At 42.2% G+C, this 27149-nt stretch overlaps 1 protein-coding gene across 1 annotated transcript; it reads left to right on the forward strand.

The window, feature by feature from the left end:
• Positions 1 to 21088: 21088 nt before the first annotated feature.
• Positions 21089 to 25322, forward strand: LOC145356117 (immunoglobulin lambda-1 light chain-like). Its single transcript, XM_080208727.1, has 3 exons — positions 21089 to 21137; positions 21267 to 21608; positions 24801 to 25322. The coding sequence occupies exons 1-3, from the start codon at positions 21089 to 21091 to the stop codon at positions 25121 to 25123; spliced, it is 714 nt and encodes a 237-aa protein (XP_080064853.1). The 3' UTR covers positions 25124 to 25322.
• Positions 25323 to 27149: the final 1827 nt, after the last annotated feature.

Genomic DNA, 27149 nt, shown 5'->3' on the forward strand with positions numbered 1-27149 from the left:
CGGTCACTGCGGAGTTTGCACATTCTCGCTGTGCCCGCATGGGTTTCCTTTGGGTGTCCCGGTTTCCTCCCACACTCCAAAGATGTGCGGTTTCGGTGGACTGACCATGCTACATTGCCCTTTCGTGTCAAGAGAACTATCTAGGGTAAATACATGGGGTTATGGGGATAGGGCCTAAGTGGGACTGTGGTTGGTGCACTCGATGGGCCGAATGACCTCATTCTGCATTGCTGGGTGCTATGACCATAAGACAAAGGGACATAAGGACAAAATTAGGTCACTCGCCCCATCTAGTCTACTCCACCATTCTACCATGGCTGACTTTTTTTCCCATCCCCTTTCTCTGCCTTTTCCCCATAACACCTGATCCCCTTACCAATCAAGAACCTATCTATTTCTGTCTCAAAGACAATCAATGACCCGGCCTCCACAACCTTCTGCAACAAAGAGTTCCACATATTCACCACTCTCTGGCTGTAGAAATTCCTCCTCACCTCTGCTTTAAAGGATCGTCCCTTTAGCCTGAGGTTGTGCCCTCTGGTTCTAGGTTATCCTACTATTGGAAACATCCTTTCCACGTCCACTCGATCCAAGCCTCTCAATACCCTGTAACTTTCAATAAGATTCCCCCCTCATCCTTCTAAACTCCAATGAGTACAGACCCAGAGTCCTTAATCTTTCCTCATATGACAAGCTCTTCATTCCAGGGATCATTCTTGTGAACGTCCTCTGGACCCTTTCCAAGGCCAGCACATCCTCCCTTAGATATGGGGTCCAAAATGCTCACAATACTCCAAATGGGGTCTGACCAGAGCCTTATACAGCCTCAGAAGTACATCCCTGCTCTTATATCCTGGACCTCTCGACGTGAACGCTAACATTGCATTTGCCTCCCTAACTGCCGGCTGAAACTGCATATTACCTTTTAGAGAAGCTTGAACAATGACTCCCACTTTGCATTTCTTATTTCCGAAGCATTTTCCCATTTAGAAAATAGTTTATGCCGCCACTCCTCCTTCCAAAATGCATAACCTCACATTTTTCCAACATTGTATTCCATCTGTCATTTCTTTGCCCACTCTCCTAACATGTCCAAGTCCTTTTCCAACCCCCCTGCTTCCTCAATACTACCTGTCCCTCTACATATCTTTGTATCATCTGCAAACACAACAGTGCCTTCAGTTCTTTCCTCCAAATCGTTAATGCATATTGTGAAAAGTTGTGGTCCCAGCACTGACCCCTGAGACACACCACTAGTCACCGGCTGCCACCCTGAAGAAGACCCCTTTATCCCCAGTGTCTTCCTTCTGCCAGTCAACCAATCCTCTATCCATGCCAGGAACTTACCCTATTTAACAATCTCCTATGCGGCACGTTGTCAAAGGCCTTCTGGAAATCTAAATAAATCACGTCCATTGGCTCTCCTTTACCTAACTTTCTTGTTACCTCCTCAAAGAACTTCAACAGATTTGTCAGACATGACCTCCCCTTGACAAAGCCGTGCTTAATCAGTCCTACTTTATCATGCACTTCCAAATACTCTTCGATCTCACCTTTAATAATGTACTGTAAAATCTTGCTAATGAACGAAACCAGGCAAACCGGCATGTAATTCCCCGGCTGCTGCCTCGCTCCCTTCTTAAACAACGGCGTTACATTAGCTACTTTCGAGTCCTCTGGCGCCCTCCAGTGATTCCTGAAAGATCGCTACCAATGTCTACCCAATTTCTTCAGCCGTCTCGTTTAGAACTCCGGTCCTATGATTTCTCTCAGCAGTGGGACAAAGTCTGTTCTTTATTTCTCAAATGAAAAGGAATAGGTTAACATAGCAATCAAGAATAAGAATATATAATTTGGCCCCTCCGGCATGCTCCTTCACTCAACTAGCTCAGGCCTGGCCTACCTCAGCACCATTTTCCTGCACTAACCGACATCTCACGTTAGTTTCAATGTCTAGAAATCTATTGATTTCTACCTTGAGCATGCTCAACGTTTGAGCTCACAGCCCTATGGGAGCAGGTTTGCCTGAGACTCGTGTTTGACAAGACAGGAGTAAATCTGCCGTCTTTATCTGGTCTGACCGACATGTGACTCCAGAGTCACAGCAAGGTGGTTGACTCTGAACTGCCTTCGGGCATCTAGGGGTGGGCGTTAAATGCCGACCAGCGAGTGGTGACTATGTCCCACGAATGAATAAAAAGTTTTCTGCCTTTTAGATACTACTGCATCAGTCGTCAGAATTATTGTAATATATGATTTCAAAAGCACAATGATGAGACATGCACTGAATTGATGCGAGGATTAATTGATTTAATCGCAATCTGCTTTTTCTCATTTTTCGATACCTGGCTGTCCTCTGCTGTGAGCTGAAGTACGCAGTTTGTTAAACACTATTTTCCACGCACATTTAAATCCCGCACTACTTGTACTAGATTCTGGTTTATGGTTGCTCCAATGCCCCATTGTAATGGTCTGACCCAGAAAATCCACGTTCCCGTGGAAATCCCTCGAATCCCTCCCATTGCGGGGATATTCAGAGGAAATCACTTCTGCGACTTTAAAATTTATTGAAAGCATAATAAACAACCCATTGAAAGTGACTGCCGATTCCGCGGGCCCTTCTTAAATGCCACCAAAGGTCTCGCATTTCCAGCGCATCATCACATACGTTAGGTAGAGGCGTCGAGGTCCAGGGAATATTCGCAGTATACTTCTCAGGTGATCTTGATATCACGTAAACCAATCTTTCATTTAATAAAGAGATCCAACTAACAACGGTTTACCTGCCAAGTATTGATTACTTAATTGTAACGCGCCGATTAAGACATCAACTATAAAGGTATTCACAGGCATTATATCAATTGAGCAATTATAAGCTCACGCTTCATCAGAAGGATCGTAATTTTGAATGTCCACTCGCTCTGAAGCACAGTGTTATTTACACATCTGATCCATCGTTTCAAAGCAACAACAAATATCTTGTTTCGAGGATGATCATATCACCTGTGTGTCATATGCTACGTAGCCAGTAGGTGGCAATGTTGCACCGCATATCGTTGATATACAAAGGAAAATGAAAGAATCATTCTAAAACGTACCTTTCCGAGGTAACGATCAGGAAATTCTGCTGTTAAATATATCATTGTTTTTCAAAATACGAACAACTCAAACAACACATTATATCCACGTAGGCTATGATTTTTCACAGAACCCTTTGATGCATCACACATCGTTTTTAGTTGACACATTCTGTTGCTTAGGTTTGTCGTGCATCCTTGTGGTATTTCCGACTAAACCATATATGACTGCATTACACTTAATTAATCTAAAATGGCAAGTCATCGTTGTCTTGTTGTTTTAAAGCTATTCATAATTATTTCACAAAGTTCTAAACTTTCAGAACTCTGCCTTTTCCATAGTGTCTCCCTTACTGTAGCCTGTATAATAAAGAATGCTGCATATCCTTTAATTCTACCAATATGTTAAATTATTGCATTAAACCCTGCTGTATATGAGCCAAGTAATCAGCAGGCGGAGTTTATTTTCCACGTGGTAAAATCGGACGAATCACCGCGTGGGAACTTTACGCCAATCGTTTTATCAAGCAGAGGGCTTGCGGATTTATAGAATATCCTCACCGAATGTTGACTAACAACTTTGGTGCTTTTATCAATTGCCTGCTCTTCAGTGGGGAGATACAGAATAGCAGAACTCGGATTATTTGGCTCTAGGTATTTTCCCGCTCTGGTCATATCTCCTTGAACGGCTGAAGACGATTGCCACTTTTAATATTAAAATAATTAAAACACAGTGATTAATGTGGGCGAATTTCCTTGACCGAAAGACGCTGTCGCGGTAACCTTTTGTGACTTCTGGACATACATGCTTGAATCTATCATCTAGGAAGAAATAACGAGACATCTGGATATAAATTGTCCCATTGGTAAGACGCAGCATTGGTTCATAAAGGGCAGGTCATGTTTGACTAATTAGTTGGAATTCTTTGAGAGCATTACATGTGCAGTGGACAATGGGAATCCTGTGGATGTCGTGTATCTGGATTTCCAGAAGGCATTTGACAAGCTGCCGCACCAAAGATTGCTACATAAGATAAAGATGCCCAGCGTTACGGGTAATGTGCTAACATGGACAGAGGACTGGTTAACTAACAGAAAGCAAAGAGTGGGGGTAAATGGGTGTTTTTCTGGTTGGCAATCAATGACTAATGGTGTGCGTCAGGAGTCAGTGTTGGGACTGCAATTGTTTACGATTTACAGATGATTTGAAGTTGGGGACAAATTGTAGTTTGTCAAAATTCGCAGATGACAGTAAGATGGGTGGAAGAGCAAAGTGTGCAGAGGACGGTGAAAGTCTGCAAAGGGATATAGATAATCTAAGTGAGTGGGTTATTGTCTGGCAGATGGAGTACAATATTGGTAAATGTGAGCTCATCCATTTTGATACGAATAACAGCAAAATGGACTATTATTTAAATGGTAGAAAATTGCAGCATACTGCTGTGCAGAGGGACCTGGGTGTCCTTGTGCAGGAATCTCAAGGAATTGGTTTGCAGGTGCAGCAGGTAATTACGGAGGCAAATGGAATTTTGTCCTTCATTGCTGAAGGGATGGAGCTTAAAAATAGTGAGACTATGTTGCAGCTGTATAAGGTGCTGGTGAAGCCACAGCTGGAGTACTGTGTACAGTTTTGGTCTCCCTACTTGAGAAAGAGTACACTGGCACTGGAGGGGGTGCAGAGGATGATTCTGTAGTTGAGAGGGTTGGCTTATGAGGTGAAACTGAGTAGACTGGGACTTTACTCATTGGAATTCAGAAGAATGAGGGGAGGTCATATGAAACATATACGATTATGAAGGGAATATATAAGATAGAAGCAGGCAAGTTATTTCCACTGGCGGGTGAAACGAAAATTAGGGAGCACAGCCTCAAAATAAGGGGGAAGCAGATTTAGGACTGAGTTGAGGAGGAACTTCTTCACACAAATGTTTGTGAATCTGTGGAATTCCCTGCCCAGTGAGCAGTTGAGGCAAGGTCATCAAATGTTTTTAAGGCAAGGATAGGATAAATTTTTGATCAGTAAAGGAATTAAGGGTTATGTTGAGCGGCGGGTAAGTGGAGCTGAGTCCACAAAAAGATCAGCCATGATCTTATTGAATGGTGGAGTAGGCTCAAGGGCCCAGATAGCCTACTCCTGCTCCTAGTTCTTATGTTCTTATGAGGTAAGTCATGCCTCTAGAGTGTCAATAAAGTTTTAATGAACATATAGAGGACAGTCCATGAAAAGACATTGGGATGGAAGAAGATCTGTACTGGAATATATGGCTCCTGTTATTTGGAGACTTACAGAAACTGAAATACAATGGCCACCCTGGTCTCGGTGCCCGCAACTAACAAGGACAGGTGTAGAGAAAACGTTTTGTGCGTAAGCTGGTGTGAACTACAACAAATCATTCCTCATGTCATCGATTTATTTGCGTGAATAATATAAACCTTGATTCTATTGTTGTATGTTCCAAACTGGCTTGCGGTAACAAATATTATTGTTTAAAGTAGAGGTCTAAGCAACTCAGCACTGAAACACTCAGGACAGTGGGAGCATGACAAGCTCAAGGAAAAGGAAGGCGACCCTGGCAAAACAAGCAATTAATTCAGACAGTGAGCAGAGGGATTGATTTGCGTTGACCCGACAGAAGCCCGGCCATAATTTGGATCGAAACCAAGAAGTGTCCAATCTCCAACTATTTATAAGGAATCAGGAGAGGAAACATTCAGGCCTGCATTTTTTTTTATTATTCTATTCATAATCCAAGTACAAGCGTCATTGTTAGAACTCATTTTTGCGAGTGTGCATGCGTCTTTGTGTTTGTGGCAGCATGTGTTCGTAATGTTCACATTTTCAATGTTGGGTAAATACACGTTCATTCTTTGGTTTGATTTAAACTTAACGGAAACCTATTTTTGTCAATCATTTGAAATCACTACCATCCAAAGGTTTAAACACCTCTTCAGGAAGTGCGTCCTGTTAGAATCAACCTTGTGATTTTTTCTGCACCGGCTCAAGTCAAAGTAAATAGACCTAAAGTTTACGCAGTTCCCCAGGCGAGGTCTCACCAATGCGCTGTGCAATTCTAGCAATACTTCCCTACTGTTTTGTTCTGCTCCTCTTGCAACTAGTACTCCATCTGTAGTGACACTGACATAGAGCTAAAGTTCACTTATGGGGAAAGGCGTGACCTTCCCTCCAGAGAGTGCACCAAATGCCACAATGTTATAAAGGAGATTGAAGGAGAGTAGTTGCCCATTCTCTTATACTAGATACATCTGAATTGATACTTGGGTCACGGCGAGTGACAGTGTGTATTGTTCCCAGTTTGCCTTTAAATGGTGTCGACATGCTCTGCGGCAAAGACCTGGCGAAATCGAAGATAACAGCCTCCTAAGTTGTCTCAGAGAAGTCCACCGAGGCCAGAGAGGCCGAACAGCTGCAGGAGAAAGGGCCTGGTCTATTCCCTGTCTGTGTGGGAAAGTGGTCTCTGGACTGACACAGTCTCCGGACAGAGTGGAGGCTGACGTGGCGCAGGAGGACCTTCTGGTCTGGTTAGCTGAAACCTTTTTGGGAGTCTGGAATATCTTACGGAGGTAGTAAATCGGCATTCTTTAGTAACGGCCCAGCAAGCTGACCCAATGTTAAAAAGTATTAGCTCAGGCAGCACGCACTGAAATCGAGGCAGTAGCAAACCTTGAACGACACTACATTAAAAATGAGGTTCTAATGAGAAAATGGATGCCTCCACGTGACTGAGAAATGGGGACTGGTCAGTGATTCTTCAGATAGTGCTGCCGCTGCAGAGGAAATATTGCAGCTAGCTCATGAAATTCCAATGGCTGAACGTATCACTAAAGCAAAAACGCAATCCCGCATAAACCAACATTTCCACTGGCGGCACTTCCACAAGGACGTAGGAAATCTTTTGCAGATCTGCTATACCTATCAAGTTGCGATAAAACCTCAAGCCGCATTAAGAGCTGCACGTGTGATTCCTCTGTCCGCTGTTGGGGACCGATTTCGCAAGGTATCAATGGATTGTGTGGAGTAATTGCCCGAAAGAAAAGGGCGCTGCCGGTATATCCTTAGCACCATGGACATTACTACCAGCTTCCTCGAGGCTGTTCCCCTGAGAATATATCTGCGGGACAGTGGCGAGGAAATAGATCCAATTCTTTACATGTCATGGTCTACCCACTGAGACTTAACCAGACAAATGCTCAAATTTATATCCAAACTATTCCAACAAGTCATGATCCAGCTGAAATTTCTGTACATCACCCATAATGTCAGGGGTCATTAGGCCGGTGCCATTAGATTCCCAAAACAAACTTCAAGGCATATTGAACAAAGAACAAAGAACAAAAACAGCCCGGGAAAAAAATTGCCACGAATACCACCACGCTTCGGATAAAGGATTAGGTTTTCTTGTGTTCGCCACCAGCGACAAACCCACTGGTTCCACTTGGCGTAGTTTACTGGAACCAAGTGTGAGGGTCTCTGAGACTAATCAATGAAAGATGTTTAGAACATATGTTGGAAGTCACCACATTAGATACATAGCCATACTGCAGGAGCGACCCAAGTTATCCTGCGATTTGGTCTGTGAATACTCGAAAATCTCCCAGATAGCTATGATAAAACAAGTAAACATACGCACCGGGCACTGAAACTTTCAGTCAGGTTAACCCTAAAAAGCCCAGTTCGATGTCCGGAAAATAACCGAGATGCAAGATCAGGTGAGAAAACAAAGGCTCTGATAAAACGATATGACATCTGAGCGGGCAATAAGCAGACAATGGTCTGTCCCAATGCTACCGAGCGTGAGGATAAGGAGCAGTGAGGGTGAATTGGAGCGTGACGTCGGCGTGACCCACATTGAATCCCCTACTATGGCCAACAAATAGAGTGATACTGGCGAAATTGGACTTCTCATTCACCCATCCACTTGCCGAGCAGGGAGCCGGCTTGACAAGGCCGTTCATTGTATTTAAAGACTTCAGTAGAGAAAAATGAGGTTGCGTCATCCTATCTCTGCGTGATATGGATGTGTGAGAGATCCCTCCCATAAGGAGGCAACACCCTTGCGGTCTGAGCCCAGAAGCACTGGCCCAGCTTCGGGAGGAGATTAACTTCATATTTGAACACCAAATACTAGTGCAGCAGCAGCAACTGAAGTTCACCACTTGTGCCCGTGACCAAGCTCCATGGGTGCATAAGGTCCTGCACTGACTATCGGAACATTAATGCAGTGACCAGAGTTGACTCCTGTCTGATAAGCCCGTCTGGAATTCTGCATTGATTTGCTTTGGTATAACAATTTATGTTGAAAATATAGATTTCAAAAGATACTGGCAGGTTAATACATAGTAAATTTCCACCTTCCTAATTCCGGCGGGTTATATCAGCAGAGTCTATGTGGATTCCAAACGTGCTCCAGTCACCTTTCAAAGACTAACGAACCACGTCCTTTCCACAAGATGGAAACCAGTTAGTAAGATGGAACCTTGACGGATCCTGCATGAAAGTCTAAATCCAGGAACTTTGAGATGCCATTTTCTCCGTCTATCAGCCAGGTTTCCGTTATAGCCAGGATATCATGCTTCCATGTGTTTATCTATGCACTCAGTTCATTGGCCTTATTTGATTTGGACCTTGTGTTTACATATGTACATTCTAACATTGACAGATTCGTATGTTTTATGCTTTTTAATATTTGTTTCTTCCGCGTTTCAGAGCGACATGATAAAGGTCGACTTAATTGAGGTCTACAAGATTATGATGGACCTAGTAAAGCTGATCAGGAGAGAGCCGTTTTCCCAAGCAGAGGGTTCAATTACCAGGGGGCATAGATTTAAGGTGATTGGTAGAAGGATTGGAGGAGACATGAGGAAAGCTCTTCATACTGAGAGGGTGATGGGCGCCTGGAATTCATTGCTTAAGTTGATGATTGAGGCTGATATGCCCAACACATTTAAAGGGTATTTCGATCTGTAACAAAATATCAGGAGAACTACAAAGGTAATTAATCTACTGCCAAGCTACTTATGAGGTCCTGGAAGATGGGATTAAATTCAATGGCTAGTTTATTTTCTCTTTGCCACACAGGTACAATGGGCTGAATGGCGTCTTTCTGCTACTTAACATCTCTATTGTTCTTCTGTTCTAACTGGTCCTAATTATTAAGAAACCTGATGTTCTGCTTCCTAAACCAAACTTCCAGTCACATATCTAAGGGCACGATACTAATATCGCAATATTCACTTTTATGTTGGACTGGAAGTAACTCAGTGATTATTGCTTTAGAAATCCTGATTTTCAGTCTGCCTCCCATCCCCCTAAAAGCTATTTCTAGGACCTCATCCCATTTGTTACATCAGTCATTGGTATCAATGTGGAGCACATCTTGCTGAGAACAACCACCCTTGCATCGCCACCATGACAACCTTGACCCTGGCACAAAGGAAGAAACATACCACCCTCCAACTCTTCATTTATTCTATCTCCACTCATGTACAGCAAAGCCGCCTATGTTACCACGAACTTGGCTTTGACTGCACTTTTTCGAGGAGTAAACGCTCTCACTAGTATTTAAAACAGGAAATCGATTGACTCCCTGTATGGTTCTGGTCTCAGCTTGAGTCACTCAATCCCTTTCCCCCTCCATGCTCGGAGTCTGCAGTGTGATTACATTTCTGAATGTGTTATCTATTTACTTTTCAGGCTGCAAACCCAAGTATCATGTTGTTGTGAATGCATGTTTGTTCCTATTTGGGATAAGGTCCCTTCAAGCGTTAGGTCACATGAGGTACTGATGACGCCATCAGTATTTGGGCTGGGCTTACAGTCAGTCTAATCTAAGGTCTAGGAAAAGCAAATCTTCTCCAATAAAAACTCGTTTCTTTTTTTCCCGTGTTGTCTGCAGGCTTTCCTTTACTTTCACAGTGTAAACACTCGATGACCCACAGATGAATAAAAAAGTACTTGGTTCTGCTCTCCCATCCATTTGGCTGGTCTTGGCCTTCTGCGATACTGGAGGAACTGCACCTCGTCTTCTGATCAGGCGCTTTACAGTCTTCCGGACTGAACACTGAGTTCAACAACTGCAGAACACGAACTCTTCCCTCCACCTACATTCCATCTCCATTTATTTTGTTTCATTTCTTCTTTCTATCATATTCATCTTCTTTATTACTTTATATTCTTATTTTTATTTTCCACTTCTAAAATCTCACTTTCCATCTTGTTTCACCTCCCGTCTCTCTACCTCCTCCCCCACCTCATCCACCCCTCCCCCACCTCACTAGGCTCATCTGCCACATTCCTACACGCTACATCTCGGTTCTGCCACTTGCAGATTCCGATCTCTCATTGGACGCTCCCAGCAACATTCCTACCTTCATCTTCACCAATCATATTCTCTTTGTCTTTTTGTCTATGCCATTATTCCTATCAATTCTCGCTCCTCCCCCTCGTCTTCACAGTAAAAGTCTGGTCAGATTTTCCTTGTCTTCAGCTCTGATGAAGTGTCGTCCTGAATGGAAACATCAGTTCTATTCCCTCTCCACAGATGCTTCAGGACATGCTGAGATTTCCCAGAATTTTCTGTTTTTCTCTCAGCCTCCAGCATCCGCATCGTTTTGCTTTTATCGCATCTTTCCAGACTGGTTTGAGGGACAGATTTTGCAATCGCCAGACGTCCCCTAAGTTTTGGGTACATTGCAGAAATAGGGCATTCAGCCCATCGTATCTGCACCAGAGAAAAGGGAAAAAAGAAACAAGAGGCTCATTGAGATTTTCTAGCACCTGATTTGTAGCCCTGCAGGTTACAACACTTCAAATGCAGGTCCAGGCCCCTTTAAAATGAGTTGAGCATTTCTACCTCAACCACCAACATAGACAGCGAGTTTCACTGGCCCATGATCCTTTGAGTGAAAGGCATATTCCGCATGTCCCCCCTCATCTTTCTACCAATCAACGTAAATCTATGCCTCTGGTAATTGACCCCTCAGCTAAGGGAATCAAATATTTCCTGCTTAACCGGTAAAGGTCCCCATAATTTTGTATTCCTTTTTTGTTCACCTTTTATCCTCCTCTGTTCTAACGAAAACAAGTCTCACCTATCCCATCTCTCGGCATAGTTGTAATTTTCACAACCTGGCAACATTTTATTTTAAATTTTCTCGGCATTCTCTTCAGTGCAATGTCGTGGCCAGAACGCTGCATAACAACTCCAGCACGGGCCAAGCCAGTATATTATACAGTTCCATCATCACATCTCTGCTTTTGTATCCAAAACCTCCCCCAATAAAGGGAAACATTCTGCATGCTTTCTTGATCAGCATGTCCACCTGTCCTGCCACGTTTAAGAACAGATGGACATGTGCTCCAAGATCTTAGATGCTTCAACCCCTCTTAATATCTTCCCACCATTTGAGTATTGTCTTGCTTTTTTTCACCTCCCCAAATGCATTCGCTCACATTTTTTCCGGATTGAATTCCATTTTGTATTTCTCTGCCCATTCAACAGAACAATTAATATATTTCTGAGTCGGCAGCTAACCTCTTCACGATTGTTGTCTGTACATCAAATGGTTACTGTGTCTAACTATAAAACGTAAAACATTAAACATAAGTGGAGATATCCCAACCCCGTCAGGGACTGAATCTATTTCTTAACTACCAGAAAATATCAGGGAAACAAAATTGTAAATACATTATAGAATGGTTGTTTTATAGTCCCAGTTTGGGCTTAGATCGTAATAGGTAATTGGCACAGAGGGAGCATTAAAAAATGCTTGAGGAGAAATTTCTCGATCAACATCTTTATGCCGCAACTTCTTTCTTGGGAATGATCTAAAATGAAATTGACAGAAGTCATAACGATATAAAATAAATCTTGTGGCACACTTCAGGGATCGGTAGACATGGAGGATCCGTTCATAAAGCGGCTAAAAAGATTGATTGCCAATTGGTAAATCCTTCCGATGCGCTTGATGGTAGGCGGTAAGTGGAAGAGAGTTTCCTGCTCAGTCATACGACAGAAGCCACTGAAATACGTTGCTAACATGGATCAATCCAGTCAAAGTTCTTAGTCGTAATTCTTGCTTCATGGCAGCTAAGGTACAACGCTCCAAATATTAGAGCCCCTCTGGGTGAAAAAATATTTCCTTACCTGCAATCTAAATGTGAAATTCCTCATTATGGAACCGTCCCCCTAATTCTATGCTAACGGACGAGGAGAAATATCCTTAAACCATTAAACCCTGGAAACATAGAAAAATGCCGGCGCTCAAAATTAGGGCATTCAGCCCATCATGTTTGCGCTGGCCAATAAGACAAAAAATGAAAACAAAGAAACTAGCCATTAATTTTAATCCCATTTTTGAGCACCCGGGTCCGTAGCCTTCCTGATCACAGAGCTTCAGATGCAGATGCGGGTACCTTTTAAAGAAGACTCCTGCTTGCTTCTTGCCTCGCTTTTTTTTTCAGTATGATGATGTACCTGAATTTTAGCGTACTTTGTTAAACTTCAGTATCCTGCACTCGTCTTGCATTGGAGTCACACTAATGAATACGCCAACGTGTATACAATTGCACGACGCAAGAAGCAATTCCACATGTACCAGCAGCAATCTCCTCTCACTCCGCAGCGGTAACTTTTATTCGTCCATCGCGTGGAGGCGCCGCAGGTTGGAGCAGCATCTATTACTCGCCCCTAATTGTCCTTGAATTGAGAAGCTTCCTCCTTTTCAGAGGGGCGAGAGCACGTAAGAGTCAATCGCATCACTGTGCCTCTGGAGTCGCTTGTAAGACAGACCAGATAAGGATGGCAGATTTCCTTCTCTAAAGGGCATTCGTGAACCAAATGGACTTTCACGATAATCAGCATAAAAATTACAAATGTTTATTGAACTCAAATTTCAACAGCCGCCGTGGCGGGACTAGGATTATCAGGGTCTCTGGATTACTAGCCCAGTGAGAATGCCACCAGCCACTGCCTCCCTGCAACTCTTGCGGACTTTCAGACGAAACACCTCACCCAAACAGCAGGGTGAAATTGCTTCTTCATCTTGGCACTAAACGGGCAATATCTTTACAAATTGCTGTGCAATTGGAGGATCCCGTAGGAAAATCCCATTCCACAACTCTGGTGACCATGACATTATGTCAAGACAACTATTTTATCTTATGTATCCGATATTTTCTTTACTAAAAGAGATTCAAGAAACTATTTATTTGACATCTCTTTATGAATTTATCACAACACCCCAAATAGACTTATATGAACATACAAAATAGGAGCGGGAGTAGGCCATTCAACCCCTCGAACCTGTTGCACTATTTGATAAGATCATGGCTGATCGCTTTCTTTCAACTTCTAAATTTCCATCTATACCTGATCACCTCCGATTTTCTTACCTAACAAGAACTTATCGACTTCTGCCTTTAAAATATTCAATGATCCCGTCTTTACCACCGTCTAATGCAAATCGTCCCAAAGTTGCACAAAACTCTCAGAGAATTAAAAAAAAAATCTCACCATTGTCCTAAAGAAGCGATATCTAATTTGAAAGCAGCGTCCCTTGTTCTGGACTCAACCGCAAGAGGAAACATCCTTTCCAAGTCCACTCTGTCAAGATCATTCAGCACCTTATATCCTTCAATCAAATCACCCCTCACTCTCCTAAATCCCAGTGGAAAGAAGCCAGTCTGTCAATCCTTTCTTTATAAGACCTCCCGCTGTATCTACATATCAATCTACTAAACTTCATCTCAACTTTCTCTAATACATTTACATCCTTCCTTAAATAAGGAGACCAACACTACACACAATATTCGAGATTGGTCCTCACTGTTGCCCTGTATAACTGAAGCATAACATCCTCACTTTCGTGTTCCTTTCATAAGAAAGGATCTAATTCCCTTAACCATGTTAGTTACTTTCTGTGTCTGTAGACTAACGTTTATCACCCAGGCATTAAAAATCTATATCCCACCAAACCTCTGAATTATGCAGATATTTTATTGATGCAATAATCATTTTAAAAAAATTCCTGTTTAAGTGAGCAAATTCACACTTTCCCACATTAGAGTCCATGTGCTAAATTTTTTGGCAACTTACGCAACCTATCCACGTCGTCTGCAACCTGCTTACGTTCTCTTCACAATCTACTTTCTTACCTATCACTGTGTTATGTGTAAACTTAGCGACTGTGCCTTCACTCCCTCATTGAAATCACTGATATAAATTGCAAAGTGTTGAAGCCTCAGCACAGGCACTGCGGGACTCTATTCGTCACATCCTGCCAATCAGAAAATGACCCATTTATGCCTGACAGCCGATGACATTGGAGCAGATGTTCGTTGGTCAGATATGAATTTAGACCTCAGCAGATAGATCTCACTCTTGAAGTCACAAATGCAAAAAATAAGCAAATGATTTACTTCGAACCGGTTGGTTCCAAGGGGGCCATGTCATCTCTATGTCATACAATATTGCACCAATAGGCAGCTATATCATCGCTGTGTCATATGTTAGTACACCAGTAGGCGGCAGTGTTGCATCACATATTCTTGGTGAGCAGAAATGTGATAGGAATCTCTTATTTGACATCTCAGCAGTAAAAGGAACATCTGCCTTTAATTATATCACATTTAATCATAATGTTAACTTCATGACATTGGTCTTTTTATGCGCCACAATTATTCACATAAACCATTTGATATTTATTATTTTGTCCTCAGCTATCAATTCTTGTTGCTTAGGTTTGGCCTAGCGTCAAGAACATAATGCGCGAGGGCCCGCAGAGAGCTTCCGCCCGGTGTGCAACGCTGGCCCAGCTTTCCAGGGTACGCCTTTCAGGAGTAAGCAGGTCAGAGAAGATCGCAGAGTTGCTCTGCCGCATCGTGCACCTTCTCTCTCGGTTCGTCTCTCGTTTCCGCTGTTTTCTCCTTCCCTTGTGATCGGGATCTGCTCGGGTTCACTCACCAATCTCATTTTATCTCCGTGGTCCTGTGTTTGCTCACTCCACGCGGGTCTCTCTCCGTGCTTTACTCTCCCCATCCTCCTGTTGTCTGCGGTTTCCAAGGACAGGCATTGAAAAGCAGATACTGCCATCTCGCTGATATTTGTAGCTGAATACCCGACTCTTTAAAAGCATTATTAAAATAATGTGAATGCAGTATCGTCATGTTGTGAGCATTAGATATTAATTTAATTTAGACGGGACCCCATGACGACTAATTCATTTGAAAGGCGCGAAAAACAAAGTGATTAGGTAAAATTGGGATGTTCTGTTCGGAGCAGATCTAGTTAAGGAGAGATTGGATTGAGGCCTTCTTGACTGAGTTTGACGGAGAAAATGGAAATAAACTGTTTCCAGAGGCAGAAAGCTCGAATCCAAAAATTTAAAGTAATTTGTGATAGAAACTGAAATGCGGGGAGGGGGCGGGTGTGGTAATCCAAGGCGAGGTTTTAAGATCTACATTGCAATGGCAGACTGAGTGATGAACTACGATTCAATAATAACTGAAAGAAGATATTATCTAAATGCATCAAGATGGAAAATATGTAGGGCTATGGTCAGTGAGCGTAATTCTGCAGTTGCGCAGATTGGAAAACAGCAAATGCGACGCCACTGTTTAAAGAAGGAGATAGACAAAAGGCGGGTAACTACAGGCCGGTTAGCTTAACATTCATTGGGAAGAAACAGCATGGGTTCATGAAGGGCAGGTCATGTTTGACTCATGTGTTAAAATTCTTTGGGAAGATTTCAGTGAGGGACCTGTGGATGTGGTGTATCTGGATTTCCAGAAAGATACAAAAATCTGAGGTCATGTACCAAATGACTCAGGAATAGCTTCTTCTTCTCTGCTGGCGTTAGACATTTGAATGGACCTACCTTGTATTAAGTTGATCTTTCTCTATGTTATCTATGACTAACATTACATTCTGCACTCTCTCCTTTCATTCTCTATGAACGTTTTGTTATGCCTGTATAGCGCGCAAAAACAATACTTTTCACTGTATGTTAATACATGTGATTATAATAAATCAAATGAAAAAATCCAGAAGACCTTTGATGAGATCCCTCATGGGAGGTTAGTTAGGAAGATTGAGTCCCTCGGTATACATGGGGAGTTTGTAAATTGGATTAGAGACTGGCTCAATGGAAGAAGACAGACAATGGTTGTGGAGGATTTCTTCTCTGAGTGGAGGCCTGTGATGAGTGGTGTGCCGCAGAGATCGGTGTTGGATCCATTGTTGTTTGTCATCTATATCAATGATCTGGATGTTAATGTGGTAAGTTGGATCAGCAAATTTGCTGATGATGCAAAGATTTGAGGTGTAGTGGACTGTGAGGAAGGTTTTCAAAGCTTGCAGAGGGAATTTGATCAACTAGAAAAATGGGCTGAAAAATGGTAAATGGAACTTAACGCAGACAAGTGTGAGGTATTGCATTTGGAAGAGTCCTACCATTTACCCTGTACGTTTACCTAACAGAGGGATCTGGGAATACAGGTACAGAACTCCCAAAAAGTGGCGTCACAGGTAGATAGGGTCGTAAAGAGTGCTTTTGGTACATTGACCTTTATAAATCGGAGTATCGAGTATAAAAGTTGGAGTCTTATGGTAAGGTTATATAAGGCATTGGTGAGGGCGAACTGAGAGTATCGTGTACAGTTTTGGTCACCTAGTGACGGGAAGGATGTAAATAAGGTTGAAAGAGTGCAGAGAATGTTCACAAGGATGTTGCCGGGACTTGAGAAGCTGTGTTACAGAGAGAGATTGAGATTAGAAGAATGAGGGGAGATTTGATAGAGGTGTATAAGATTTTGATGGGTATGGATAGAATGAATGCAAGCAGGCTTTTTCCACTGAGGCTGGAGGAGAAAAAAGCCTTCGTCAGACATTCCCTGTACTTTTTGCCTAAATCCCTAAATCTGTATCTGCTGCTCATTGTACCATCAGAAAATTGGAATTGCTTTTCTGTCTCCACCTTATGGGTTAAGGGTGAAAGGAGATAAGTTTTAAGGGAATATAAGGGGGGGGGGGTGTATTATTCATGCAGAGAGTGGTGGGAGTGTGGAATGAGCTTCCGGATAAAGTGGTAAATGCGGGGACACTTTTAACATTTAAGAAAAACTTGGAGGGGTTCATGGATGAGAGGGGTCTGGAGAAATATGGTCCAAATGCAGGTCAGTGGGACTAGGCAAAAAGAAATGATCCGGCACAGAAAAGAAGGACGAAAAGGCCTTTTTCTGAGATGTAATTATCCATGGTTCTATGATTCTATTAGGTTAGGTGCCGCACCAAAGGCTGCTGCATAGTATAAATGTGAATGGTGTTACGGGTAATGAATTAGCATTGGTAGAGGATTGGTTAACAAACAGCAAGCAAAGCGGTGTGGGGGGGGGGGGGGGGCGGTGGTTAAATGGATGTTTTTCTGATTCTCAATCAATAACTACTTGGTTGCCTCATGAATCAGTGTTGGGTCCGCAATTGTTTACAATTTACATTGATGAGGACCAAGTGCAATGCGTCAGAATTCACATATGACACAAAAATGAGTTGTATGGCAAAGTGTGTAGAGGACATTGAAAGTCTGCAAAGGGATATAGATAGTCTAAGTGAGTGGGCAAGGTTCTGGCAGATGGAGTAGAATGTTGGTAAATATGAGGTCATCCATTTTGATAGGAAATTATTTAAATGGCAGCAAATTATAGCATGCTGCTGTGCAGAGGGACCTGGTGACCTTGTGTATGAATCACAAAAAGTTGGTTTGCGGATGCAGCAGATATTAAGAAGGCAAATGAAATTTTGTCCTTCATTGCTAGAGGGATGGAATTTGAAAACATTGATGTTATGCTGCAGCTGTATGCGGTGCTGGTGAGGCCACACACGGAGGACTGTGTACAGTTTTGTTCTGCTTACTCGAGAAAGGATATAATGGCACTGGAGGGGGGTACAGAAGAGATTCAAGAGTTTGATTCCGGAGTTGAGAGGTTTGGCTTATGAGGACAGACTGAGTAGACTGGGACTATGCTTATTGGAATTCAGAAGAACGAGGGGAGATCTTATAGAAACATGTAAGACTATTAAGGAATTGATAAGATAGAAGTAAGGAGGTTGTTTCCACTGGCATATGAAACTAGAACGAGGGAACATGGCCGCAAAATACGGGGAGAAAATTTAGGACTGAGTTGAGGAGGAACTTCTTCACCCAAAGATGTGTGAATCTGTGAAATTCTCTGCCCACTGAGGCTACCTCTTTGAACGTTTTTAAGGCAAGGATAGATAAATTTTGAACAGCAAGAGGAATTATGGTTTATGGTGAGTGAGCAGATAAGGAGAGCGGAGTCCATGAGAAGATCAGCCTTGATCTAATTGAATGGCGGAGCAGGCTTGAGGAGCCAGATGGCTTACTGTTGCCCCCAGTTCTTATTTTCTTATGTATTTATGATAACAAATGCTGGCGTTGACATCCGTGTCCACACTCCATGAAGGAAAGAAAAGCAACCTATCTCTGAATATGCTCAGAAACACTCAGCCCTACACAACATTTAGACCTGTGGAATTCAAGTATATCGTAAATCATGTCTACGTAAAGACCCTTCTCAGGGTTAATTAGGGTTGAGTAATAAATACAGACCGAGGCCACGATGTCTGCACCCCGCTACTGAAATTAAAGTAAAAATGTATTGACTCGCTCTATCTCTTCTGGCAAAATTCACCAGCACATATACCTGCATTAAATTTCATCAATCTCTTGTCTGTGAATTCCTGTCGCTATCTATGCGTTGTTGCAGTGAATTGTGATCATCCTCACTGTTTGCCACCCCTTGACGTTTTATATCGTGGCCAACTTTCTCAGCACTGACAGCGAGGAAACACCAATATTTATCATCCCCCATTCTTAAAAAAACGTACAATTTATTCTTTTCTGTCCTCAAGGCATCTTTTACAAGTCCAACGTGAAACTAACCCTCCTATTCCATGATCCTCAGTTTTGTTAAACAACCATTTATGTGGGACTTTGCCAAAGGATTTCATAAAATCTACATCAATAGCATGCACTGCATTCACTTCATCAAACATTTTGCTGCTTACTGAGAAAATGCGAATTTATTAGTCAAAAGCAACTTGTTTTTCACAAACCCGTGCTGGCTCACTTCAAATAAACTGAATTATTTTGGATTGTCTGCCTTTGTGAAGTCTTATTTACCAACTGTCCGGTCCATATATATTAGAAATTTCCATACACCTATTCCTGAACAGGGCTGACACATTCGCTATTTCTTCATGCTCCGGCACCTCCCCTGTTCAGTTGTCCATCTGTCCTCTGTAGAAAGCAGAACCTTGGCCCATTGTCTGCTGATGCTTTGGTCTGAGCCGTTTCCATGGCAGGTTTTGTCAGTGGTGGTTTGCCATTGTCTTCACTCTCGGGTGCAGGGGCAGACGGCAGGTCCCCAGTCCACCGGAGTCAGAACAGGAGTTGAGCAGGCGCCGTTGGCATTGTTCTAATACATGTGCGAGGTATCCCAGCTAACTAAATCAATCAGCCCCCAGCCGGGTGTTCATCTGGAGAAAAACAGAAGATTGTGGCATCATTAACTATTATTAGTTTATTGTTAGTTTTTAAGGGTGACACGGTGGCACAGTTTTTAGCGCTGCCGCCTCACAGCTCCAGCGATCCGGATTCAAATCCACCCTTGGGTGACTGTCTGTGTGGAGGTCTCCTGTGTCTGCGTGGGATTCCTCCTGATGCTCCAGTTTCCTCCCACAATCCAAAGATGTGCAAGTTAAGTGGATTGGCCACGCTGAATTGTCCTATCCTGTCCAGGAATTGGTGGTGTAAATGGATGAGGTTATGGACCTGGGGCATTGCTGTCGATGCAGGCTTGATAGGCCGAACAGCCTGCTTCTGCAGGGATTTTATGATTCTATGAATACTTATGTATTTGTTGTGAATGTTAGGCTGTATTTTCAAACTAGGTACAAACGGAATTTAGTATAATATTTTCTACGACAAGGGTACAATCCGTGCCTGATCTTGAAGCTTCTCTAACTATCACAATTTTAATGAACAACTGCTTCATTTGACTTTTCACAATTCATTCTTCAAAGTGTTGACATAATAAACTCGCAGTCTCGTGTGGCAAAAAGTATCCCTCCCAGGCCGATTAATAAAACTTCATCTCATCGCCCATGTTTTTCTCAGAACACTTAATTCACCAAGGATACCATGCCCGGCAGTTCACGAACAACCCAAGGTGCAATCGACATCAAATATTCCTGTGCATTTTCCATCCTTCACTGTCTGCCTGTCTGTCTCCTCTCTCTCTCTGTCTTGCTCTATCTATCTGCCTGTCTGTCTATCTCTCTCTATCTATCTGCCTGTGTGTCTTTCCACCTACCTACCTACATATCTGTTCTTTCTTTCTTTCTTTCTATCCGTCCTAACCGTCCGACCCTCTATCCATCTATCTTTCTATCTATCTATCGCCCTGTCTCTCTGTCCATCCGCTCATCTATCTATTGTGTGTTGTCAATAAGGACACTGCTCAACCTCTTTAATTTCTCGCTATGCTCAAACTCAATTCGCACTCTGCTTTTCCAACTCGAGTTTGGGCGGAATCATACAGTCACAAACCAGTTTATTGCCCCCAGCTTTTCCGCTTTATTGTCCTGCTCAGGCTTCTAAAACTCAAATACGCTGGTCACGCAGTCACCCGTGTTTTACCCGCCATTTCATTTTTCTGGTATTCATTTATTCACGGGTTGAAAACTATTTTTTGAAATTTTGTTTCTAAAATAGCTGACGTACGCCTATGCAAATAGCAGTCAACTCAGGACACGAAATCCTATTGCCCGCTTTAGATGACGGGGTTGTGCATGCATACTTAATATTCAATGACGTTGTCAAGGTTGCAGCCTCTTTAGGAGAGCTTTATAAAGAGCCCAGGAACGCACTGTGTCAAGAAGTATTTCAGTCTGACCCTCACTAGGACCTTCACCATGACTGTTCGAGTTCTTGCCGCACTAATGCTCTGTTTTCACAGTAGGTGTTGCGTTAACTTTCACTCTTGTTGTTATTTTTACTGCATTTATTGTCTATGCTTGACTTTAACGGAACTGAGTTGCAAACAATGTAAACAATTGTAGAGCCTGACAGGTCAATAACTTATTTCACCAGGTACCATCGGAGATATTGTCCTGACCCAGCCAGGATCCATCTCAACGTCCCCGGGAAAGTCTGTCAAGATCACCTGTACCATGTCCGGAGGCAGCATTGGCAGCTACTACACGAGCTGGTACTGGCAGAAACCCGACAGAGCCCCTGTGCTTGTTTGGTCCGAGTACGATGGTATGGCTTCGGGTATTCCAGATCGATTCGCCGGGTCTGTGGACTCATCGAGTAACCAGATGCATTTAACCATCACCAACGTTCAATCGGAGGACGCCGCCGATTATTACTGTGCTGTAGTTAAGAGCGGAATATCCACCTTCGGGAGAGGAACAAAGCTGAACCTGGGCAGTAAGTAAATTATTTACCGCATTGCTGCGGACACTGAAAAAAAACACTTTAAACATGTTGGCTTGACTGATTACATTATAGCAAATCACGGCTACTGTCATTTGAATACATTTAGACAGAGCTGGTGATCCAGTGTCATGTGCCGCGCGGAAGTTTGTCAGTGCGACCAGTGCGACAATATCTAGGCTTTTAAACGTGTCCTGGACAATCTTTTCTCAGATGAGACCATACCACCCGGTTTTAACTAGGACAGAGGGAGAGTGGAACTATGTTCATTGGGATCTTCCTGAATGCTCTGGCGGAAATTTGCTCCATATGCTTTCAGCGAGATGGAAGCTGAAATTCCCACTTTCCGACCAGTCCATAGTCTGAGAACATCGATTGATTCTGATTGGAAGAGGGCGGAAGGGACGGGACAGAATAGATTGTTTGGCCAAGGGGCTGTTCGCACTGCTGCATCTTACCTGTATTAATAAGGCGATCAGAGCCATGGTAAAATGGAGAAATATTCGAAGAATGAAACTCAGTTATGTAGGAAATTGACTCAGGACGCGCTCTTTTCAAAGAAGGCGTTTGGCCTCATTCTGTGTTCCAGAATTCCAAGGTTTTAAGAATTCTACAGAGATTTTGAGATGGATAGCGCCCGGTTAAAAGGCTAAATTACAAAATCAAAAGATAATTCCATTTAGAGCAATACTGCACATTAATCCCCATTCTCGGATTGGTAGCGTTAATGTGATAATTTGCTGCAACTCAATCTCGTCCCCAATGTGAGTGAAACCATTCAGAAAAAAAAGATTCTCAATATTCCATACCCCACCTAACCCCAGAATGCAATGAAAGTATTTTACCAGAGAGATGGAAGTTGAAATTTCCACCTTCCGGTCAGTTGATAACTTGCGAATTGAATTTCATTGCGAGAGAGCAACAGTGGCACGATAGCATATAGTGTTTGGCCGAGGGGCTGTTCGCACTGCTGCATCTTACCTGTATTAATAGGGCCAGCAGAATCATGGTGAAATGGAGAAATATTCGAAGAAATAAACACAAATATGTAGCAAATTGACTCAGTGCGCGCTCGTTTCAAAGAATGCGTTTGGCCTCACTCTGTGTCCCAGAATTCCAAGATTCTAAGAACCCCGCCAAAGTTTTTTAGACGGATAGCGCCGGTGAACAGGCTAAATTGCAAAATCATTCCACTTACAGCAAAACTGCACTTTAACCCCCATTCTCGGATTGGTAACATTAATGTGACAACTTGCTGCAACTCAATCTCGTCTCCAAACTCAAGGAAAATGTTCGGAGGAAAACAAAATATGTTCAACAATCCATACCACCTCCCTCCCCCGCCCGCAGAATACAATAAAAATACCAGCGATCGGGTGGCGATAATACTCAGCGCTCTTCTATTTTCGGCATAACCGAATAACAAACATTTGTAACCGACATTACATCTACTTCCTTAAAATGCCACTGGCTCATTAGCTTCCGTCTTGATGAATTGCATGCGCATATCTCGCATCAGGCGTTCAGATTGCTGCACCTGCTTTTTTATTCACTCAGTTGAACCTGACCCCTGGTTCTGTGATCAGCCTGAGAGGATTTGTATTCCAGAAAATTCGCGTACTCCATCGCATTGTGACTTTTTTTTTGCCCGGCGGTATCACGGTGATAAGGATAAGATAGAAAAGGGAAAATGCTCTGTAATTCCGGCAATAATACAGCCCTTGGTGTCGACGCATTTTTGCGCAGATTTATACGAATGGCAATGATTGCTCAATAATCCCATGGGATTTCAGATATTTCTGTATTATGATGCTCAGTTCAATTCTGGAATATTATAAAACTCCGATAAGCGGGGTTAAATGCACTTGTCAGATTGAACGGTTCAGTCTCCCAATTATTGTGTCAAAAACGTAAGGCAACCTTGTATGTCCCAAAGCGAAATTCTCTGGACAGCAATGGATTGTTTCTGCGGCATCTAATTATAGAATTGGGGAAAATGCAGTAACGTTTCACCATTTTGTCCTTTGCTTTACATTAAATAAAAAAAATACCGGGAGTCGGGCATTTCAGCTGGTTCTTGTACCGCCTGGCGTGAATGGTGAGTCAAACAGTCAGCAGGTTGTGACATTCTGTCTTCAATCATAGTACCCGGGGTAAAAATTCACTGTTACCATCATGGGAATATTTCTCTTTAAGAATAAGATCAAAGAACTTGCATTAGCATGGCGCCCATCACGACCTCAGGCTATCCGAACCTGTTTTAGTCAATTGTGTGTAGTTTGTTTTCATGTCAGCCATGCTTGTAAGAAACGGAATAGCTTATTTCCGCAGAACAAAGACCCACAAACTTCAATCAGCAGTTAATCGATTGAAGCCATATTGGTTGAGAGATAAATTATTGGCCAAGTCACATTGGTTGCATTGTTTGTACACTGAGACTGTTGTTCGATTATTATTATATAACGTGGATATACCTGTTTACATAGCAGCGTTATTTGTAGGAAACTGTTTTTTAGTTTGTTGAAAAGTTTCCACTTGTGACGCTGTAGACCAGTGATGTTCCAGATAGATTATTCGGAATGTAATGGAACAGTCTCCTGCAGGATTACACATTATAGTCGGACCAGGATTGGGGCTGTGGGGAAATGACTGTGAGAACTGGTGAGAAACCTGGTGCAAGCTGAGAAGGTGCAAACCGGCAATGGCAGTGAATGTAGAGTACTCCAGATATTAGCCCAATGTTACATTTCTGTGAAAAGAAGTGCAAACTAGAAAGTTCTTCATAGTTTGTTGAGCAGTACACTGCTTAGAATCAAATGTTATGTGTTTAATTATCTTTACTCCCAACTTTGTTCCAAGATTTACTCCTAATGCCGATCATTAGCTTTGAACACATCAATGCTATGTTCTGCATTCATTTTCGCTAAGATTCAGTTTCTACTTAAGATATTGCATGTGTTTCTAGTCATGCAGAAAAATTAGGGATATCTTAACAGAATATATATTGTTCAAAACTATTCGGGGCGGCGGCTGTGCAATTAACATTAATGAAGATTCCTTGTGTTAATTTCCCCGCAGCTTTGTACAGTGACGTGCAATCTTCAAAGATTTCAACAATGCAAAACATTGATTCTGACTCTTTTTGTCATTTAAGAATGGATATTAATTGTTTTATCCACTTTTCAGATCCACGGAGCCCCACTGTGTCTCTCCTTCCGCCTTCATCGGATCAAATCACAGCGAAGAACATGGCGACCCTGGCGTGTTTGGTGAGCGGTTTTAACCCGGGCGCTGCGGAGATTGAATGGACTGTAGATGGCAGCGTCAGAGGGAATGGGGTTGAGACCAGTCGAATCCAGCAGGAGGCGGACAACACGTTCAGTGTGAGCAGTTATCTGACTCTGTCAGCCTCAGAGTGGAACTCAAACGAGCTTTACTCGTGTCTGGTCAAACACGAGACTCAAGCAAACCCACTTCGAACAAGCATCTCCAGATCCAGCTGTATGTGATTGCAAGACCTTGTGCGCTGATTCCTTATTTTAGTAGCAATGTTTGTTTAACAAAATATCAACTGCAGTAAAGAGGCACATTTTAAATAAATCATCACAATCGGCTGTTTGTTGACTCGGTCTCGCTGCCTGTATTTAATGTGTTCACCCTGAACTGTTAAAGTGCAATGTTGGAAATACTCGCAATGCAATAAAATTACTGCCATTAACTCAAACGTTGTGATTATGATCAATCTGCTTCCATGGACAAAATTCCTAAGCAAATTTTTAATTGTGAGGAATCGTGAAGTTTGTTTTTGTTGCGTTCTGCATTTATGTAAAGTCAATGACGCCAATCGTATGCGCACATGTGGAAGTAATCTTGCAACATAATTTTCAAGGTAGATCTGACTGAATGTTGTAGTGTGTGGATAGCGGTGATCATGATGTGGATGTTTCTGACAATAATTCACAGCGCTTAATGTGAGAGTTTCTAAATTACCTGGTTACACAATTTTAGGTCACATCTAGTATCCTCTTTCGGATACCGGCACCATGCTGTTATTAAAAATATACAATCATTTGAATTGATTGGTAAGATATATTACGAAGCATTTTCTGCTTCCATCAGACTTTTGAACCTTGCATTAAGTTGATCTTTCGCTCCCCCCCCCCAGCTACAACTGTAACACTACATTCTGCACCCTCTCGTTTCCTTCTCTGTGAACGATATGCTTTGTCTGTACAGCGCGCAAGAAACCATACTTTTCCCAGTATACCAATGCATGTGACAATAATAAATCAAATGAAATCAAAAAATCAAATCATATCTTCAGGTTCTGTGAGGCCTTTGACCGAAAGCAGCTGAGTTAAGTTGAAGTCAAAATACTGCGGATGCTGGAAATCTCCAATAAAAGCAGAGTGTGCTTGAAAAACTTAGCTGGTCTGCCAACTTATCTGGAGAAGGAAATAGTTAACGTTTCGAGTCCAATATGATTCTTATTCCAAAATGATTTTGGGAAGAAGAGTCATATGGAGTTGTACCGTGAACTTTGTTTCTCTCTCATAGATGCTGACAGACCTGCTGAATTGTTCGAGCCCTTTCAGTTTTCACTTGAACTCAGAGAAGAATCGTTCTTTATAAAATTCACATAAATCGCAAATCAATATTTCCCTTCAGTGCATAGTTTTTTTTGTGTAGATTGACTTCAGACTGCCATAAATATATTGGTGCAAGTAAAATTGCAAGCTGCAAAGACCAGCAAAAACACAAACTCTAAACAATGTCGGTGATGGTTTTCAATTATGAAACGCAATCATTCTCTGCCCAAAGTTAATGAAGGAACCGGCAGTACCAAAGGAAACGAGTTTAAAAGTGACTTGCAGTTTCCTGAAGGCAACTATTTCAAGTTTGTTGCACCGACAATAAATAAGGCACGCCAAAAAGATAGTGTTTTGATATATTGAACCTACATTATTTCTAACTGAAGATATTAGGCCAATCAATATTAATTTTAGAATACACAAGTAAATTAAACTTCTTATAATTCTTTTTAAACACATGGCATTGAAATTTGGAAGAAGAGCAAACTTCCGTTGCGTAATAGAATTACTGCATGTACTTTGCAGCAGTAGAATATGAAACAATAGATTGAAAGGTGCGCCTTCAATAACAGGCAAGCAGGGTGCTGGTAAAGATAGCAAGAGATCTAACCCATGATAATTAAAATGCATTGCATTTTTAGTTTACCTTTTATAAGTATATAACCTTAGCCGTATTATATTACTTTTTAGTATTTACATTTAGAAACAAACAAGATAAGGCTGAACCATTCTTATGTTCGTGCCTATGGTAAGAGCAGGTACAGACATACATGAATATTTGGAATGAAAGGCATTTAAGTAAGATTATCCTGTATTATAATTAAGAAGCTGTGAATTAATTGGCAGAATTGGCTTTTAAACTTAAACAATTTAATAATAGTTATTTTCATGAAGAAAATTTGCGTTTGATCTGAAATGACGGAATGGAACTGGAGATGTCCAC

The sequence above is a fragment of the Carcharhinus amblyrhynchos genome, chromosome 20, assembly GCF_965287045.1.
Source record: "Carcharhinus amblyrhynchos chromosome 20, sCarAmb.v2.hapA, whole genome shotgun sequence".
Lineage (NCBI taxonomy): Eukaryota > Metazoa > Chordata > Chondrichthyes > Carcharhiniformes > Carcharhinidae > Carcharhinus > Carcharhinus amblyrhynchos.